General features: G+C 40.5%; 1 protein-coding gene across 1 annotated transcript in view; it reads right to left on the bottom strand.

The window, feature by feature from the left end:
* Positions 1-11,394: 11,394 nt before the first annotated feature.
* The window catches only part of LOC118101105 (paired box protein Pax-2a), a gene marked incomplete at its 5' end in the record, with an annotated part of 28,756 nt that continues 18,149 nt past the window's right edge, over positions 11,395-22,001 (bottom strand). Inside the window, 3 exons of the mRNA XM_047338428.1 lie at positions 11,395-13,303; positions 13,778-13,864; positions 16,005-16,106. Coding sequence (XP_047194384.1) covers positions 13,227-13,303; positions 13,778-13,864; positions 16,005-16,106 — 266 coding nt within the window. The remainder of the gene's footprint in view (positions 13,304-13,777; positions 13,865-16,004; positions 16,107-22,001) is intronic.

Genomic DNA, 22,001 nt, shown 5'->3' with positions numbered 1-22,001 from the left:
CATCCACTGTACACCTGGATGCGAGTTAGCTTAACTTGCTTGTGGAATACAATCTTTAAAGCATAATTACACCTTATAATAGTTGACAGTTGTACAAGAAGAGGTTAAATCACTGGTGTGTTGAAGTTAATAATTGTGGGGTGACAAGGGGGGGAAATGGCTTCCTAGCAAAGTATGAAAGATACTGAGTAGAGCGATTGACAGCCTTCATATCAGTCAACAAATATGACCAAAAATGGTTTAATGCCGTTTAGAAGAATTTAAAACTCTTTCTACTTTATGTTTCGTTGCAGCGGTTTGATGTGTCGATGTTTTGTGATACTAACAAAGCAGACATCTGCAGACGTGAGACTGTTCACTGATCTTGATCAACGAAGGCTGTTCTCACACTTCACCATCACTTTAGATGGAAGTGAGTGACAGGTGCATAAATAAAAAGCCTCATTACAATAAGAGCTTCGATAATACTCTTAGATGTGACAAGTATGAATAGCTTATGTTTAGCATCTCATTTTATTTTTGTCTTTGTGTAAATGCCGTATAAGATTTCAGAAAAGTTGACGGCTTTTTTGTGAGCAACTGTCTTCGTGTTTCTTTTCAGCCTGTTCAAGTCCACCAAAACTCTTCCTCCACTTCCACTCAGGTTAATCAGGAGTAATTTAAACTCCAAAATTCCTGACAGTACATTTTCTGATGGTATTGCCTGTATGTTCTGCATGGCTGTTTGGATCAAAGACTGGTTATCTCTTCTATTGAGCTGTTCTAACCTCTGTCCACTCTCATTACACACAGGCACCGCTGAATTTCCTAAGCAATCAGGACCAACGTTCGCGGGCAGGTATAGACCACGACACCTTAACAAGTTAAAATGCAAAGCCAAGTAGAACATTAAATCAGAGTGAATGAGACAGCCGATACCCAGAGTCATCAAGTTTCTGGAAAAGAGACGAGACACCCAGTGACATGTCTGTAAATACAGCAGGAAAACAGATGCAGTGTAAGGTATTAAATTATTTTAACAGCTATTGTCAGGGTTATAAGGGTTTTGCAATCATAGATCACTTCTCTGTCTTAATTTTGTATTTTTTAAATGCTTGAAATCAAATAAGTGACACTCTACATATACATTAATATATACATAAGCAAGAACTCTCTCTAATAGTACATTTGTCTGTATTTACACTGACTTCCAATACTGTTCTCATTGGAAAAAAAACACACTACCGGTCATCCACTTAAAATGAACCTCTGCTTTAGTTGTCCTGACTTCTTTTGATGTTGGATTCAGATGGTGCGAGCATACAAGCACAACGAATTCACAGGAATTGATACGTGCATGTATTACACAAAATCCTGCAACAGCTGGTGCTTGTGTGCATTGCGTGTAATTTGTGCGCATGTGTGTGTATATTTTGCTATAACGCAGAAGGGCAGAACAGCTAGTTGGGGGCATTTTGTAGAAAAACTATACTTGCGTTATTATAGCAACATAGATTTTGTAAATAGGAAATCTGATTTTCATGATAGAAAAATCCACCAAACCATAACCACAAAAGTCTAATGTATATAATTTCTGTAACGTGTAACTATGATGTATAATTTTTGGAAAGTCCTCCCAATAAGAACAATAACGTCAAATGTTTCAACATAAGCCCCAAAATAATGGCATCTGTTTACGTTGAAGTGACAAAGCCCTCTAGTGGTTGCAGTAAATATGACGTAATTTCCTGTCTATAGAGATGTCCGATCAAAAAAAGATTTGCTCTAGATTGTTGCACATTTCCCTTAATCCTTATTATAACTGTTAATAACTATTATCAGTGCTACTAAAATAGTTTGCACCTGGACAGTCTATTCATTGTAAAATCTGCAATGAATATGTTTTGTATTGTATTTGTTACACGCTGGAGTTATTCCTCTAATTTCTTGGTGTTGTTATTGTATTTGTTGCAAAAAATCAAAATTTTTCTCAGTTTGCACTAACAGTAAATGCATATTATAGGTTGACCCACGTTTTGTAGAGATTCTGTGAGTTTTATTGTCTCATGCTGATGCACAAGCTTTCTCAGTGGCTTTTTAACCCCGAGAAATGTCTTTAAGTCCTGACGGCAACGCTGAATACTTGTAATTAGTTGACATGAACTCTTGTTGTACCCACAGCTCTGATTAAAGAATCAGCCAGCATCGTGAATCTGGGTTATGCGTGGTATTCTGGGTAAACTGGGGGGCTCTTTGGTGGGGAGAGGTTGGGAGGTGAGGGCAGATCTGAGAGTTTCGACGCTGAGACGCACCAGCTGTGTTTATAGATTCCCACTGCACCTGCTGGGGTTACGGAGCAAGTGCACTGAGGGATTAAGCACTGGGGCACTGGGAGAAGTAGAACAAGGAACAACAGATTCATGTTAAGGAAGCATGTCAACACCTCCCTGGTGTCTGTACTTAAAGCTATTCATTGTCGGTTGCTATGTAGGTTCCTAACTAATCTCTGCTCCTTTTTTTTTTTCTTCGCTGCTAATCAAATATGCTCAGCTGAAGAGGAAATGTGCCGAACTGTGCACAGAGGAATTTGTGCAGACACAAGAAGACAGAGAACATTAAGATGGAGATAAGGAAGATAAAAGCCGTTGGACATTTAAATTTAGCGTCCGAGGACATTTACAGTTTTGCTGGAGTGTGCTAGTTCTTGATTACAATGTTGACATTTTACTCGGAATTAACCTGATTAAAATTGAGCGTAAAAGCCCACAGCTCAGCATTTCTCATGATCACAGGAGATGGATTAAGAAAGAAGGCTTTCAAATTGAATATACCTCTCCCTGCTCAGCCTGCTAATTGTACCATTTACCACTGCTTGAGTCACTGACCGACGCTATTTAGTCAAACTAATGATGATGCACAGTCCACGCCATCCCACGATAATTAAAAAAAGTGCTGTCTCTTTTTCTGCATTAGCTATTGTATTTTTGAAATAAACGGATGCACGCAATAACAAAAAACTTTAAGCTTCAGTTACTTTGTATCTTTACATCATTACGTCACTGTTAGCAAGGACATACACAAGATCTATTCTCTGTTTTGTGTTATTGATTACGCAAAGTAAGAACTGTTAATCTTGTTATGAACAGTCAGGAAAATCTCTCTCTTACCTGGACTTAAATTAATTTTTAGACGATATAATAGTATAATTTGTTTATCTCATGTTCTCATTGGTTCTACTTTAGGTTGTTCCTAGAAAGCAATAATTGTTTTATAATTTAACTCAGACCTATGACACATTTTGTGGTTACTATTCTGTGTTTATGTATCTTGTTTGCTTGTAATTCTTGTATAGGATGTTTTTAAACTAAAGCTGGTTAACCAAATACAGAACATCACCAGCAACCGGAATCAAAACTCTTGAAATGCTTAAAATGACCTTGAGTTTAGCTGACATGTGACTTCTCTTCTGTGGAGCAAACAAAGTGTAGCGTTATATAGAGCCAAAAATACAAGTTGGCATTAATCAACAAAGGAGAACATTAATTGGCATCCTGTCGACATTCATCTTTTCCCATCATTACTTCAATCTTTCACAAATTTGCCTCCCGCGACAAACTAAACCAAATTGTGACAATAGAGTTGATAGAGCATATAAATTGTTTTCATAATGGTCATATATTTAGTTTTGGTTTGGTTTTATTCTATAAAAGAACAACCTACTCATATTGCATATTTACGCCTAACCTGTTTTGTCACGCACTTACAAGGACTTCTAAATATAGAAGAATGAACTCTTTAAATCCATGTCCCAGCAAGAATATTTTTACCCGTACTGTTTATTCTTGCAGGTTTATTTACACTTTTAAAAAAAAATTCTGAATTCATCCAGCTTGGGAAAAGAGAAAAAATGGCTTTGCTGTGCTGCTCTCCATCCTCTGGCCTGACTGACTCTGATGTCACCGGTGTCTCTAAACTAAAATGCCCATGTGTCCCCGTAAACACACAGCATTTGTTCTGAGGCAGAGAGGCACTACAGAGAGGGGAGCACGGCTCCTCCCCGGCAGCACTGAGCCTGACCGAGCCAGGGAATAAGTAAATGAATAAATAGGCTGATGTTGAATTTTCCCCCCACTTGCCTCCACTGACACAAATAGGATCTACAGTAATTTATAATGCTGTTAGAGAGGCGGCTCTCTCTCTAACCGAGGTGTCTGTCACCTCCCGAGCAGGAAGCCTCTCAGTACCGGAGTGGAGGACCTGCAGCACCCTGACATCCTGCTTTGCTATTCCACACACACACGGCCCAAAGGCTAAGTGACATCAAGCCTCATTATTGTCATCACATGCCACATTTGTAACTGGTTAGCGAGCAAATTGTGATAAAATAGGCTGATGCCCCTTGTGAGCATCTCTGGCTGCACTAGCTGGACTTTCCATAATGTGGTGAACCACATATGTGTGAGCAAAACAAGAGGAATTTTGTGGCACAATACAGATTTCCTTACATGTTGTACTCTAGTTATGTAACAGAATGGTTATTCGTGCTGATATCAATCTGGAACTATTACTTTTTCTGTTGGACCTGTATTGCTGGAATTCTATATATTACACAAGCGGCAGAGACTACATCCATACTATGTTTTTGTTAACTAAAACGTTCTCTGTACAAACCAGCGTTTTGACTCTTTTAGTTTGAATCCCCGTCCATACTAACACGTCTGAAAATATATATCATGTGACCGCTCACTTACACTGTTTATGCGTTTGCTGGTAAACTGGAAGCATTTGGTTGTTAGTTGTGGAACTGTTGCTTATTGCTTGAATAACAGTTTGTCTCCTACACATGGGAGCAGTTGTACCATGGGTGGTCTTGTGATAGGAGCCTGACGAATCAGTGAAGGCTATGACGTGACTGAAAAGACCCAATCAGCAAGTGGTTGTTAATGTGTTTGCATCGTTTCTGCCCGTCCAGACTAAAAAGCAACCCGGGAGTTTTCACACTAAAACGAGGCCGGCAGCGTTTCCAAACTTCTCTGTTGTAGTAGCTCTAAAACTCCGGAGTAGTGTGTATGCCAGTGTGCACGTATACGTAGCGGAGGTGATGCATTGTCAAACAAAGGCGTAGTAGTGCATATCCAGCCTGAGCAGTCTGTGATGTAAGCCCTGCGCTTCAATGCATATGCGCAGTATCTCTAAATGCTCCGTGTTGTCTCCGGTGAGCTGCTGCACATACAGTTTCTCAGCGGTACAAGTCTCTCTCTCTTCTGTTTTGTTTTTTTTTGTCTTTTTAAATCCATGAGCAGACATAATGAGGAGGAAAATCTCTGGCTTGCATCAAGCTCAAATTGGCAAAATGAAAATCTGTCTTAAACAAAGGGAGAGACCCCCATGGCGTCTGGGTCTACAGTTTCTGTCACATATATTCCTTGGAGGTTTCATGTGACAAAACACAGAAAGTTGCTTTGTCCCTCCTCTTGTCACGTTACACCCCTTACCCATAGGTTTTTTTCCTCCTTCCTGTTGTCTGGCTGTCTGCGCTGTCAGCCCATAGCCTGGCACCTGCTCTCATGTTCCTAATTAGTCTCATTTAATTAATTATATACTGCAGCTCTTCTTCTTATTCTTATTTCTGCTTTCCTCTGGATTCCAGTGCCTTTGTTTCAAACTTGCAGAGAAGAGAAGCAACTCTCAGTTGATTGCGGGTCCTCACTTAAGGGTCGTGGCTATGATGCCGGTGTGGATTTAACACACTTATTAAGCTCAACACTGTTGCAACACGCGTGACAATGAGGGTATCGGATGAGAAGTAATTGAACGTCCCTTCATTAAGTTTCTGTGTCTTTCCTCTTTCTTTAAAGTTCTTTGTGATGCTGGCATTGCAGGTGATGTTGTTGTCGTGCTGCAGGTTGTTGTGTCATGGTTGTTGTGTCATGGTGGTAAGGAATACCCGGTGAATTAGCAGCTTCCCAGCTGCTAGCACCTTCCTCCTGTTACACCAGGAGGCAAAATGTGCTAAAGAAAAGGTTCCATCAAATATTTACCAGCTGATCAACACAGCACAAAAGAGAAAGATCAAACCTTTGACTGAACGGGTCAACGACGGTCTCATCGAGTTTCCAGCAGAGAAAACGGACTCGAGGAGGACATGATGTTGTCTAGAAAAGAAACCCTCATGTTCATCTCATTTGTTTCAGAGTAACACTCCAAAGTTCGAAAAGCTAGAGGAACTCAAGTTATTATGTCAGCCATTCATTTGTTTATTCATATTTCTTGTTTCATACAGTAGTGTTTAAACGGAGTGACTCGCATTTGATGCAACAGCTCATTGGACTCAGTTTGCAGTAAAGGAGTCAACAGTAAAGAGAAAGCATAGAAGAAAAGGAAAGATAAGAAAGCTAAGATTAAGATAAGATGCACGTTTTGATGATAATTAACAGAGGTTAAAATACAGAATACAATAATAAAGATATTGTGCATGTTCCTGCGCCTTGGCCCTATTTTCTTTGCTGGATTTACAATAGCATTAGTTACCAACCTCTGTGTTGGTGTCACCTCCTGCTTCTGTCTGTTGGTTTGTTCTGTTTATTTGTCAGCAAGACTGAGCAAATAGAACAGAACAGATTTGCATCAAACCTGGTGGAGGGATGAGGCCTGGGCCAGTGAACAATCCAATAAATTTGGGTGTAAGGTCCGGACCCTCACAAGGGGTCACGCATGACTCTAAGGGAGTCTGATCACTGGGATAGAAAGACACTTCTCTGCAATCTTTTCCTTTCATTGTGAAATACTGAACAGTTTTACTCCTCCAGGCGTGTCGTAACGTACACATGCACGGATCAGGAAGATGTATTTCTTTGTATTGGTGAGGTCAAAGGAAAGGAAACTAGAAGGACACTTGTTAAAAGAAGTAAAAAAGGGAATGCTGGATCTATTCATTTATTCGGATCCACTCCAAAACTGCTTCACTCATCCACAAAGTTCTAGATACATTTTTTTTTTTTTTAAATGGAAACAATGAAAATTGAAGGGTGTTTACATTTGGGTTTTGTTTTGTTTTGTATGGAGAGGTGAGAGCGACCTCTCTCACCGGAGCCCCCCCTCACTGCCGCCAGAGATCATTTCCTCAAAGACAAACAAGTGTTTTCTAAGGGGGTCGCGCTTCAACATGACGATTGACTTTATTTAGCGCAATAAAAACATTTATTTGTTTGAACAATTACGTGCTCTGCTTTCATTTCGGGCTTGTGTCATAAGGACCTGTTTATGGAGGGGGAATGACAAGAAGTCGAGTTGACAGGCCTGGAGTGAGACAGTTAAATGCCCCTTGCTGCTCTGGATAATTAATAAATAAAGTACCAGGGGAGTCCTGTCATGGCTTTCTCTATGACAGGGGCTGTCTCCAGTGCGCTAAAGCATTAAATGACCAATTCCTGTCAGGCTAACTTCCACTGCACTCCCCTGGCACCCTCTCCCTCATTCTCCCTCTCCCTCTCTCCCCCTCTCTCTCTCACACACACACTGTCTCTCTTTCTTCCAAAGAGAGCTACTTTGCTCTCTTTGCTCTGAGTTTTTCAGCGACTGATGGCTCTAGTTCATTTCTGCTGAATTAATTGGTCCCTGAATGAATTCTGTTGACAGGGCAATTCATCATGTGTTTGGCCTGACAGTGACTGGGGTGTTGGGAGTGTGGTGGTGGGGGAGGCGAGGGCGAGGGGAGCTGCAGGAGAGGCTGGGGTTATAGCGGGGTGGGGGGGAGAAAGGATGGGGGTTGATGATTGTGCCCTCTCTTCTACCCGCTTCTTTTTATTCCCCGCTCTACTAACAGGAATAGCCTGCATCAAATTCGGTGGAATATTTCCCCCCGGTTGCAAACAAACATGGCGGGCTGACAGATCCAGCTGATTAGGGAGCTCTTCTGTCGGCTTTGGAGGATACCCCCCTATTACTGGCCAGTCAGGTAGCAAGCCCCGTTAGCCCGGGACCGCTGGCGCCTGTTATTGTGGGACCTGACACGTTCGCTAAGTGAGGTGCATTTCATTAGGCTTTAATTGCATCATGTATCACACAATAGCCATTAGGGTAATTATTTACTGGTGAAGGGTAAATGGGTTTTGGTGGCGGGCTGAGCCGGCGAGCCAGCTCTCCCTGCCTTGGCGAAGGTGTGGCGCTCACCTATGTGCTAACAGGTATAATAACCGCTCATTTGCTACATTTGGAAATGTGTTGTCATCCAAACCCCTTCCCTTTTTTTCCTCTCTCCCCCTTTTCTCACACTTTCTTTCAAGCGAGCGGGGCACTTATTATGTCCAATCAATCAATGCTCACTCATTAGGAACCTCCCCTCAAGTATCCTCTGGATGGCCTCACGCAGCAAGAGTCAAAAATTACCTCATAATTGCTGCTCAGGCATCATAACAAGCGAGGCTGCCCCACTGACACGGCCATACAAACAGGTCTAACACAGGAATTGATGGATACTGGAGAATCGTATTATATATTGCCAAATCCAATTAGATACAGCACATAAAGCAGCAGATCCATTCCCCTCTTTTCATAACGTCCAAAACTACGACTCGGATATAAAGACGTGAAATGCATTTTCATATATTCTCCACGCGCGCCGCCCAACCGCCCCCCACTCCACCCACCCCCCCCCGTCCTGGAGTGTCACCGCAAATGATAACATCCTGAGGATTTATTGTACATTTGACACACCAGTAACCAAATTATAATTCGGTCGCTGCAGCATATTCATAGAAGCGCTGAACAAATCGCACGGAGAGCTGTTCAGTCGGCGCGTATTAGTGCGAGGCGGCTCCGAAAGGTCAACAGTTGGATCCGACACTGTGGTGTACGGCGTTATACAGGATGAGGTTCACTGCTACGATACCTGACATAGGTATTTCTCAGCGCTGTCAAAACTATATTAGCACGCACACCCTCCCACATGTGGAGCCTCCAACCTGCTCCTTCCTCAGGAGTAATTTCCACAACGAGGTCTATACATAAAGATAATTACTGCTTATCCATTGAGGAGCAATAACATTAATGTCACAGTTCACTCCGGAGCTAAAAGTAGAGCATAAAAGTGTTTTTTTTTTTTCTTCTTCTCTTGAATTAATTAAGAAGCATGGCCTGTTTCGTGTATAAAATGTACAGTAAATCAAGATTTCCGCACTTGTGCATTAACTCGATTACTGAAGTAGTTTTTCAAGGGAATGAAAGTCTCATTATTCATCCCTCTACTGAGTTAAACTTTTATTTTTAATGTTTTGTCATATGCAGTTTTATACGTTGTTCATCAGAGACGAGCGGTGTCAACGTGGGTTTTTTGATTAACCGAATGATGGTTGAGTGAAGACAGATGCTGATTAGAGCCAATCAGATCATCCCACCGCTCCTATACAATAAATAATATATATATTTATATTCTGGAGGATGCTGTTGTCATCTGGCATGCTGCAGTCAATTTGAGCTTGATTGACAGATACATCCAGGTTCACAGTTTATTGGTTTCGGAGGAGAGAGCCAGATATGCCAATTTAGACAGGAACGTGACAAAAAAAAAAAAGTTTCCATCTAAATTCTGCTTCTGGGAATTCTCAGCTGGGGAAAGGAGAAGAGTCAAGTTCTTTCTTTTTTTCTCGCTTTAACAAGGGCTGTGAATGACAAACATATACGACAGTTAGGGGCTGACAGAACATCAGCTTTTGATGCTTCACAGGGGAGCTATGAAATAAACAACAGGCAGAGAAATTGAATTACAAAGTAAAAAGGGGGTCTCTCTTTGTGGGTGTAGCGAGCACCCAAACCAGTGCAGTTCAGCATGTTTTAAGCTTATTTTCTCTTTAAAATGTTGAAATTTGAAGGAAAATATGTGATAAAAGACTGACTTTTAATATTTTACCTATTCAACTTCATAACATCTTAATTTAATATAATTTCAAAGCAGGACCAGAGGGATAAACTCACTTTTTTTCTGTTTGGAGCAACAAATAGACGTCTGAATTACTGTGTTATACGTTTCTATTCTGTCTGACATCATTTCAAATGTACATCCCACTTTATCATGTGCTCCTGCCGCCCAAATCCTCTGCAAATCGCACCGCGCTAATCAGGACAGTGTCCACTTGTTGTAAATCAATAATGATATAACTAAGTCATTCAAGGCGGCGGTGGCGGAGGGATTACGGAGCGAAGAAAGAGTGAAAATAAGCTCTGAGAGGGATTTCATGCATAAGTCTCTTGCTGCAACTTAGTACAAATTGAATTCAGGCACACTGCTAGAAAAATTAATTCAGCTTTACAAAGCGAGGAGAGGTTAAACACTTTATGTGCTGCTCAGTGATCCAAATCAAGGAGAAAACATTCAGAGGCATTCTCACTGTAGCCGTCGAGCAACATGTGATCTTCACACCAGAAAAGTAAATACGTTTATCTCAGAACAGTCCGATTAGGTGCCTGGATTCGCTGCAGCATATTGTTTATTTAGGCTTGAAATAATAGTTATTTTTCATTTCAGACATCAAGTGTGTTCTTAACATGGCAACACTTAGTTTAACTCGTTATTTTACCTTGATGTCTTGTGTGTAAACACCTCATATTCTTCATAGCACACAATGACATAATATAGCAAATATGAGAAATATTTAGCATCTGTAGCTGATGTATAGATAAGATAGTTGTGATTTTATATTAATATGATTTAGAAAGTTTTTATTTATTATATTAAATTGTTTTCCTATTACAGGGATTGATTTATTCGCTGTATCTATATAAATATAATCTATCTACAGTGTTTATCGTCCCCCACAACAGAATTATAGCTGTTTATGCTCCACAGGTGCTTCATACAAGTTATAGATTTTAACAAATACTTTAAATAACAAGTAAATTATAGTGTACTTTAGATGTGGAAGAAGTATTTCCTTTATTTAAGTAAAAGTGGCAACACCACACTTAGAATACTCCATTATAAGTAAGATGTTTTTCAAAAGTTTGTTTTTGAAGGGCAGCAAATAAGAGAGAACAGATTTAGCTCACAGGTTGGAGTAAAGGAGATTCTAGAATAGTGCATTTAAATTTTTGATTTATTATGTTTTTTTTGTAAAACTAGAATTGTGATTTATAGTTCGTCATGTTTGAATCTATTTTTAGCTCCTTCATATTGTGTGGGGCAGCTGAATCTAACAAGAGTACATTTTATTTAAAAAAAACGTGTCTTATGTAAAATATTAATCTGGGATGTTATTGTATTGTATTTGTCTGATCAAAAAGTTTCACCTTTGAGAGGCTGAAACCAGTATTTTTTTTTCTTTGCAAAAAATTAATTTAACGAATAAACAATAATCAGAATAGTTGTTAATCTTTTTCATCATCAAATCACTTCAGCGCCACAGAAACACCATGCAGCCCTTTTTTTTTGCGTAAAAGATTTCAGACACTTTTATTATTGTACAAGTGAGACCAGTGTAATGAAAGTGATGATACCCATGAAACATGAAAGACATTTTTTCTTACTGTATTTACAGAGAAGTGTCTTCACATCACACACAAAAAACCTTCTACAAAAAGGAACCATTTGTAAATAACATAATTAAATAAACTCCACCTACCTTTAGGTTTACAGCTGAATATGCATATGATGACCATCTCTGCACTGCATAGAATTTATACATAGACTTTCCTCATGAACAAAGTGGGTTTTTCCTAACAACAATAATAATAATAATAACAATAATAATAATACTGCTCTCATGATGCATATTGGCGGCCTGTAAATAAACATTAACAAGAACTAAGTCTTTGGCAAATGCGAATACATTCACTTGACAGATGAAGAAACCGTCGTTCCAGCTTGAGTTAACGAAAATGACTCGGCCTGAAACATGTGACGGAGCTGAAGTCAGGGGGGGACATGTTTAAGGCATTTAGCTGAAATCGTCGTGAGAATCATCCAATCAGAGTGAATCCGGATGCTTCTCGCACCAAACTAGACAAATGATGACACTGGTGTGACTCGGGATGGCTGTTATATCCTTTTCTCTGTGGTTGAATGCCAAAGACTTAATCAACTTAAATGAAAATGTAAGATGTGAGAACATAGTATAGTGCACGTCAAGGCAGTGACATAATGGGTTTTGAAGTACAGGGGGGGGGGGAGAAAAAACTGTGAAACTGTAAGTGCCTTTTCAGAATGAGACTCGTTAGACATACAGTCATGAAATAAAGCAAATATGCATCATCATTTTTCTGCATAATAACGCTCCAGTGTTGCAAACCTCCGAAAATAGTGCAAAAAATTAACAGAAAACACAGAAAGGTTTTGCCTGATGACCTCTCGTATCCTGACAAATAAGAAATAGTCAAACACTAGCCGAGCAGTCTGCAGTTTTTACGAATTATAAAAAAATGAAATAAAAAACTTATTTTAAGAATATATTTACTAGTTTCTTGAAATCTTGCAAATAGCGGGCCATGGTGATATATTGTCACGGCTTCCCCTATTTTCAAACGGATGTTTCTTTATTTAGTTCATTTTCATTTTTTTTACATCTTGATTGTGTATCACAGAGAATATGTCCTAATCTTCTCATGGCATCAAAAGTGATCGATTTTCGTCATGCGGGATGTTTTTCGCTTGGTGACTGTTCAGATGGATGAAAAACCACGTTGGCCTGTCGCAGTCTGCGTGTGCTGCTGCTAATCTCCTCTGATCTCACTGCGCTGCCATTTGAATCGAGTGGGAGATGAATGGGAAACGAAGGGGAAAAAGGCTGCTGCTACATTTTATGCTCTGGACGGCCTCCCTGCTGAGAGCCGCCAAGAAAAGGAATGTACAGTATTGATCCATGATGGGATGAAACTGTGACAGTTCTACAGGGGGGGGGGAAATAAATTCAGGATATTTTTGTTTACAGTCTTTTTCTCTTTTTTTTTTTGTGTCATTTTTTTACACCACTGCAAGTAGCCACAATGTTCCTCGTCTGTGTAGTGTCTTTAAGTGTCTCTGATGACGTCTTGTAGGTTTTTTTTGGCTTTGAATGTCCAAAAAAGCTGCAAGAAGAGAGGAGAGGAGTCGTCCGGAATCCCCCCCCCCCAAAAAAAAAAACGTTAAGTGTCTCTTTGTGTGAGCCAGGAACATTTTATGCGCAGTTGCTCAGTGTCCAGTGGACCATGCCGCTCACACGGGGGCAATATGGAGGCTGAGGCCATGGTCCTGCAGGTTGATTTGGTTTCCATGGTAACTAGTGACGGTCATAGGCAGTGGCAGCAGTGGGAGGGGCGGAGCCTCTCGATGCGGCACTATAATAATAAGGGGAACCTGAAAGTTAACAGAAGAACGAACTGTTTGAAACAACACACACACATGTTTACCAACATTTCTGTTTATCATTTCTGTTAATAGTAGACTTCAATTGTGATTTAAAAATGTTATGGATAATTTACACGTAACAATCGCTGCAGTGATGCTTTATGTTAACAATGCTGATGGTGGCAAATCAAGACTCAACATTTTTGTAATTATATAAGTGTTAATAGGCCAACCCATTTCTTGCACTTTTGCTCATGTGTATATAATTTCTAAAACTCTAGCATCATCCAAATACTTAAAAGGCAGAGCATTGCTCATTGCACAGCGTCTTACATGGTGCTTTGTAGAGAGAAATCAAAAGCTTGATAAAGACCCTAAGCCTAGTTTAGGTCGCTGGGACTAGAATTGGACAATAAGTGTTCAGGGGAGGGGCTTAGCAAACGGTCAATTGATTGTTCCCGTCCAGTTCTTCGCTCTACTCACTTAGTAATGCTGGGTTGCTGAATCGCCAGGCCTCATTGTAGGTTGTGTACTGTGGATGACTGTAGGGGTTCCCCGAAAACTCGCTCCCTGCAAAACAAAACAACAAATCAATTAGCATTTCAATGCGTCAAGCCATTACCCCGTCACATGCCGCCATTTCTCGTCATTCAAAACAGGATGCAATTTGAGGGGGGAAAGTGATAGTCATCGGTGTGCAACCAGTCAAGCAAGTAATTTATTTCTTTTTCATTTCACTTAAGTTATGCAACACTGAACAATACAGGATGTGACACTGAAGGCGGCTTTCCCTGTCCCATTTATGGATATCTACCCATTCTTCTTCCTCCAGTATATTCCAAACTGGCCTAATAAATACAGAGTGGTAATAAACAGTTTCATGCATACATTTTTGATATGCTGCAATAAATCCTGCAGCCTTTCTTGGAGGAAATTTTAACATCTCCAATGTGAACCGCCTCAAGTCTGAGCTTCGGGTGTTTCTTGCAACAGAATTTCATTGCAGGGGAAGTAACTTGGAGCATGTCAGTGAGCACTGCTGTTGGTTCAACACGTTTCTTTCTTTTTACGAGACAATAAAGGCAAGATTTTATACGAAGCTGGTGAGAAATGGCTTTGCTTTAACAGTGTTTTGCGCCTGTCACTAAATCTTAGAGGTTGTGTATAGGATGAATGGCTTGTAACACAAAACCACAAGCCATGGGATTAAGGCCCTGATCTTTTGCTTTGTGCCACATAAGAACAAATGGAAGGTAAAAGTATGTTTGACTTGACGCTTTTCCGACCACATGAGTTAACAGGTTTATTAGTCAAAATCCCAAATCTGAAAACTACAGCCAAACTGCGCTGCCACCAGGGTGCTGCCATGTCTTCTGTTTTTTTACTGCTAGCTGTTACAGTGACTCAGCTCAAGAAGTAGGTCAAACAGGTAAAGCCTTTATATTTGCAGAATAGTTTTCAGAATGCGTTTTAGACTGAAAAGGCTTCTCTAAACTTTCCATTTAAATAATAGAAAACGAAAATTGCTATTTTGGCTTGTGTTTGCATCACAATACACACAGTTACGAGTCACCATGGGATACATGGTGACTGGCATCTTAAGTAAAGCTCAAATTATTATTTTGTCTTTCGAAGGGTCACTTCACAATCACACACAAACAGTAGGAAGTTTAAACTCAATTCAGTTAATCTCATTTACTAACTGTCAGGTCAAACAAGATAAAGTAAGTTAAGTAAAGTAGATGAAATGGTATTTTTTGATAAATGGATCCTTTGAAAGCAATCCTTTTTAAAATCCTTTAGAAATATAGTTGTTTCTGTCCTTGACCTAATTTCCACGTTTTCATAAAATACATTTAAAGTATTTGTTTTTATTTTTTGCGATCATCTGCTGACTTCCAGACAAAAACCAATGTGACCGTAAAATCTGACCTTCCTGGCCGAGGAGATAACGACATGTGTCATGGCAGAGCTTTACACAGGAGAGAAGGGGAACAGCCCAAGCCTGCGATGGGGTTGTGTAATTGGTAAATGATATGCTAACACGGCACACACTCCACTGGTTTCCCCCATCCATGTGGTTTAATCACATCAAAACAAAACGTTGGCTGTGCTGTGGTGAAAATGTGCGCGGCGATGCTGGAGCTGCAAGAGGCGTGCGAGCCCAGCACCAAAACCGCATCCCTGCCATGTATCCTGGCAGTGAAACACAAAGCCCGACCTCCTCAGAGAGACGGCGATTTGAATATTTACCGGGCTCCCATGCCTCTGCCTTTTGACCCTTAACTGTTTGCTGTGAACCTGAACTGCAGGTTAAGTAGAGCAGGGGAAAGGGATATGCTCCAGAGCGCAGAGGCTGGGGATGGCTGCTGATGCTGTATATCGATGGCCGGTGAGAACTGCCACGCGGGGAGATAATGACCCAATAAGGCCGAGAGGAAAGTGGGAAGGAAAGGGAGAGCGAGCGTCCTCTCCCTTGTCTCTGATCACTTATTCAACCTGTCTGATCCAATCATACACACATAGCTAATATAAGGATGTGTTCGCCTTCAACTCTGCAGGTCAATATTCATCGCCTGGCTGTGTAATTCGGCGCTTAAGTGTCCTCACTGTGCTTCTTGGTTTCTACACCTGTTCGTTTTGAGGGCGACGCCGCCTGTTAAATGGATGCTAATGACGATGCAAAGCACTGAGGTCGACTTTCACTCACCAGGAACCATCCCGGCGAGCGTGGAGGTCGGGTAGCTGCCCTGGCCTGTGGGGGGGACGTGAGGGGGATACCCAGGGAGGGTTGTGTTGGCCATATCCCGACCTGCGAACACAAAACAAAGCAAACAAAAAACACGTCATCATGCGACTGAATTTTAATTTATAACTTGGAAAGCCTTTTCTTGACTTGGAGAATTTTAGCGTTTTATTTGGGCCTTTTTTCTTAAGTCAGAGCTAGAAATTGCATTAAAATATAACTATTTGAATGGAATACAATGGTAGAAGAAATATCTTTTCTTATATACTGTAAATTCAAGAAACATCATGCAAATATATATAGCATATTTCATTGTTTACAAAGTACGAGCATTTTTTGGGGTATTATATGTATATATACTTGTATATATTACATCATTGATTGTTTCTGACACATGAAAGCTAATTTTACTTTTATATACAGTCTTTTAGCTCAATCTATGGAAAAGTACCATATTTCATGTCCTGTTTTATGTTTTGTATGGTAAATCTGAACCTAGTGAAAAGAAAAAGTACATTTCATAAAGTACTTTCCTTTGAACTTCATAAACGTAGTTACTTTTGAAAGTCTGCTTCTTCTGTTCAGTTCCAAAATGCTAAGGAGCTCCTGTAACCACACAATCTTCATCATGCCAGATTTCACAGAGACGTCACGACTCATCACCACCACCACAAGTCAGTCTGCACAACTCTTTATCACTTGATCTGCCCGACCCAAACATTCCAAAGACCACGTTGTCTTTTAAAGCTGCTACATAACACCACAGAGCCTCCGTCTGCTGGTGAACAGGTGAACTTAAACAAGAAAGCCGCTGGTGTTTTGCAGGAGGTAGAATAGTAGAAGACTATTCAGGCAGTAAAAGGCTTTTTGCTGCATCCCATAAGGCTCCTCTCTTCTCTGCTGTGGCTGCAAAGGCCGAGCATGCAGGCCCCTCTGCTGAGCGTCGCCCACTTGCAGATATTCAGCACTGTAATTGAGAGTGACAGTTGGGTTGTCCTCGCTGGCCGCGGGGACATTTGGACTACGTAACCCCAATCTGTAAGCAGGGGCCGGGGTAGGAGAGGCCCCAGCTACATTGTCAGCTAGGAGGGCCACTTGGACTCAAAGGGAAAACCATCTCCCACTGGAGCTTTAATGAGGAACAAAATGCATCATAACATCATCACAAGGCAGCAGTTGTCCATGTCATTGCATTAAAGAATAAAGCGCAGGGAAACAAGCCAACTATCAAAAACCTAAAGAACTTTTTTTATCATGATGATTTATTTTGTTCCGTACATATAAAACTAACTATGAAGGTGATTGCTTTTGATATTAAAACACATTTAGGTTTAGTGTATTTTTTTCAATTGTCATTTTAATTTCTTTTACCTGATTAAATAAACGAAAATACCAGAATATGCATTTATACGACAGATAGAAAAGCACTAAAACAACAATTTCCCATTCTTAAACATTTTTTGGTTTAACAGACTGCACTTTATCTAAAATGTGTGCGACACATCTGGGTTATACAAATGATATTACATTATAGACCAAATACATTTTGCAAAAATATGTTAGAAAATGCTTCATACTGTGAATACAACTCTATTTTGCTGCCAGTTATGAGAGCATAGAGAACAGTCAATTCTATTTTCTACACGTGGAATATTTTGAACAACTTATTTATTTAAGGGTGAGCGATTGAGCCCGCTGGGTAATGAAGTACCTGCTGCCAGGCATGCTGACTGCAGAGGGGGCCACGGGGGGGCCCGCACGGGAAGTGAAACAGCTGCTAAATCTGGTAAAGAGGCAGGGTGGCGAGCCTGGAGGTCCACAAGACCCAGGCCTGCCAGGGGAGGAAGAGGAGGAGGTGGTGGGGCGGAGTGGATATACAGAAGAGAATGGTTCTTTCTAAATTGGGTTTGATGATGGAGGAAAACTTATTTTTGGGAAATAGAGGAGAGATGTGTACAGATGTAATGAGAGAGAGAGGAACTTATGTGTCTGTCCATATATACATACTTTACATGAATACATTATATATCGGGGACATCCTCTCCAATAGGATACTTATTAATGTGCTATTTGGACTCTTAACACATTCACACACAAAAATGAAATTAGGCGAAATCACAATCATTTATAGAAATAGGTGGATATAGGAGAATCAGAAACAGGTTTTGTAGAAATACTGAATATTGCAGAAATTGAATTTTTACTGCACTAAACAGCTTCTATAGTCACTTTTAAAAAAAGGGTTATATTTACATAATCAGTGAGTTTGGATACTAACGAACAATTTGCTTCCATTTCTAATGCAGGACTTGTATATTTCGATATGTTTCTCTTTTTCTGCTTGAATAAATTTGACCTCTACTTCCACCATTGGGAATTCTATCTAGAAAGGCCTCTCTTACTGCAGAGCTGCATCAGAAAATACAAAAACCACCACCCTGCCGTTACAAGTCTGTGGAGCAGCTCCCAGATTTGTCTCTGTGTGGCATAATCACTAGAGTTCGTCAGTCAGCTACAATTTGTGTCACAAAATATGAAAAATAAACACATAAAATTGGAACATTTTAGTTTTTGATCTGAAATTGAACATTAAAGAGAAAAATCCAGTCGGCGTTGAATGACTGTTCTCTATTATTTGTAAATCTCAGCACTGATCGCTGTGTTGCACGAGAACCTGGTGAGATGTGTCTTTTTGGCTAAAGCCCTGAGTCTGGAGGGCTGCAGAGTTAAAGAGCTTTACAGAGAAGAGTGAGGTCATGCCGGACCTTTCATTTATAATAAGAATTAGTTAGCCACAAGCCAGTGCACATAAGTCAAAGGGAGCCGTGGGACTAACGTAGGTGGGGGGTCCAGCAGGGGTGAGGCCAGTGTGTGTGTGTGTGTGTGTGTGTGTGTGTGTGTGTGTGTGTGTGTGTGTGTGTGTGTGTGTGTGTGTGTGTGTGTGTGTGTGTGTGTGTGTGTGTGTGTGTGTATGTAACTATTGTCTGACTGTCTCAGGAAGTACTGGCCCAATCTTTTCTTCATTATTATTGCAGCAGCTACAGCAGTTGTACATGTTTAATAAAAATAAATACTCTTATCTCTTCATTAACTCGCCTCGAAGAGATGAAATGCATCACGAGCGAAGGATCCATGTCTTTTCTGCACAGAATCACTTTAACATCTATAGTCTAATTTCTTAAAGATATGCCAAATGTAAGAAATGTCACCTCGAAACCTGCTATGACTGTAACTTTGGACAAAACAGGGATAAACCTTTTCTCGACTTTTTCACCTTTTTGTTTTCTGCCATTTTCAGTTTATAATCTCCAGGTTTTACTGGTTGAACTTATCGATTCTGAGGCTGTAACTACCTATCACTTCTCAACTTTAAGTGGAGAGACTCGCACAACAAATTTCATTCATATTTTAACAGATTTTAATGACACTGTTCCAGAGGGTTCGCTCAAGAAACTCTTTTTAATATGGGCCAGTCACCTCTAGCCAATACCTGATCAATATTAGCCCTGGTACTGATCCACTGCATCAGATCAGGACATCAATACTTTCAACTTAACGCTTATTGGAGACTTCAACCTTCATTTTAACCTTAAGAAGCAACAATGCAACACAGAACTTTGACACAATCTCATATTTTAGTTATTATTTTGATACAAAGTTACTATTTAAACATGTTTTTTTATGGTTTTCATGACCCAATATTAAATAAGTTCATAAATGTGAACGCCAGTCTATGTATACACAGTGTTTTCCCTCAACCGAAGCTACCACGGGTCTTTTCCCCCTCACATGTTGACTCTGGTGATGATAATAACTGCCTCTGTTGGGCCCTGTTTTTGTATGTTCCAGGGTACAGTTGGCAGTGACTGCCAGCAGCTCTGTGACTGTTGCTTTATGTCCCCTTTAAAGCCGTCTTTCAGAGAGGCGCCGGTTCGGAGAACTCTCTGTACAGCAATGATAGCCTCATTAGCTGCTTCCTAGTCTTTGTTGTTTTTACAACAGCGATGTGTGTCCAGATTCTCATTAAAAGATGGGACTCTTTATATTGTCTGCTTCCCTTGACAGTCCCCTCAGATTCATCGCCAGCAAAAACGAGCTATTTATTTTTCCCCTGCCCTCTTTTTCGTTCCCTGTGAAAATCAATTCAAGGATTTTTTTGAGGTTCGCTGTTACGAAAGCCTGTTGAATTCTGCCTGCATTTGAAAAGTGGCTTGTAACCGTCACCGCCGAGTCTTATTTTCACACACAGCCTTGTGCGGGTGTTTAAATACTCCTGGTAACATCGTAGAAGTTTAACTACTACTAGAAACTTATTTCGTCAACACTTGATTACACTGCAGACAAAGATTCATGGGTTTTTTATCTCTGCCCGACGACGTGACGAGAAACATGATGTGAAGCTTTTGCATTTCCATCAAGTCTGTTTCTTAAAACCCAAACAGAAAAGCGGGGTGACCTTCCCTTTATCTGGCACAGGAACAAAGTCGTTTGTGAACGACTCTTTTTGCTTGCAAGAGTATTAAATTTAGCATGACAGGGACACCTTCATGTTTGCTTCAACAACAACCAAAAATCTTTGACCTCCATTTTCCAGGCTATACGCAGAATGGGGCAATTTATCACAAGCCAAAAAATCTCAGCACCCTAATTAATTACAACTAAGTAAAGAATGTTTGGAGAGCCAAATTGCTTTAATTCCCCAAACACCGGCTGAAAGTCATTCATTATCAAATGTGTGCTCAAAGGTTAGTTTGCTTTTGTGAAGACGAAATAAGCATTAATTCCAGCAGTCTGCGTTCTCCGCCTGTGGGGAGCGAGACGAGCGAGCGGTTCGAGGCCACACGTCACCGACGGCAGGTCTGCTGTCTGATCGTTGCTCGCTGCTCACTGGACAACGGCAGGTCTCTGCACTCCCTGTCTACTTCACCCTGAGAGCTCTCATTCACCGTAATTGAAGTTTAAGTGTGAGTATTTGTTATTTCTGGATGAACTTTTGTTTAGAAGAATAACAGGAGGAGATAAAGGAGCGTACAAAGGCAGATGCTTGAGGAGGAGAGGTGTCATTGACACGCTGGGCTTTAAGCCTGTGGAGACCTCCATTAACAGGCCCAGCAGGGAATACGTTTAAAGAGTCTTCAGTATGCAGTCATTGAGTGGAGATGTGTAAAACTCCCACTGAATGCTCAAGGGAATACACCCGGTGCTTGAAGTCTGAAGTACCATCAAGAAAACAGGTGGGCTCTGACTAATTTCAGGAAATACAGAGACTCTCGCTATAGAAATAGTGGACAATCGGCCGTATCAAGGCCATCTCTCCATTTATTTCTCAAAATACACAAAAAAGTTCTGAACTCCTCCTTCTGCTATTCATAAATTCACCCTCGGCCCACACTATTTGAATTTTAAGCAGTTCGGATGAACAAGAATAAGAAGCACTTGAGATGAAATCCATCTCTCGAAGGGAATTCATCAAAGAAATTACTTCCCATACCAACAATAGAAATTACCTCACAATATGCAATTGTCCTATCCACATATTCATGGAACCCTTTGGTGTTTTTATGGGGTAAGAGGGACTATTTAGCAGGTAATACAGCATTAATGTGGAGGAGAGGGAGAGAGAAAAAAAACGGTTTTAATGGAAGTGGCTTCTTGCCGCTGAATTTCGATGATGTGCACAATGCCCTTAAATCCCTTTCTTATTTGAGCCTGCTTTGCAGGTACTTTTGAGCCTTAATAGGATAAGCAGAGGACACAATAGATTTCTATCTCTCAAGTCTTTCACTTCATTGAGAATCCCAATCTCTGGCAAAGTGCACTTCATGAATCATTCATTTTTAATAGATTATGCAAATTCCGGGACATAAAATCAACAAGATCAATAACTTCGGGCGTTTTAATTGGTGTTCGAAAACATTTTAAGGATGAACATAATCTCCAGTTCTTTCCCCCGTAAAGACA

Source organism: Hippoglossus stenolepis, chromosome 21 (genome assembly GCF_022539355.2).
Source record: "Hippoglossus stenolepis isolate QCI-W04-F060 chromosome 21, HSTE1.2, whole genome shotgun sequence".
NCBI classification, from domain to species: Eukaryota; Metazoa; Chordata; class Actinopteri; order Pleuronectiformes; family Pleuronectidae; genus Hippoglossus; species Hippoglossus stenolepis.
The sequence above is the reverse complement of the archived record's forward strand: the minus strand, read 5'-3'. Positions and strand labels throughout refer to the sequence as shown.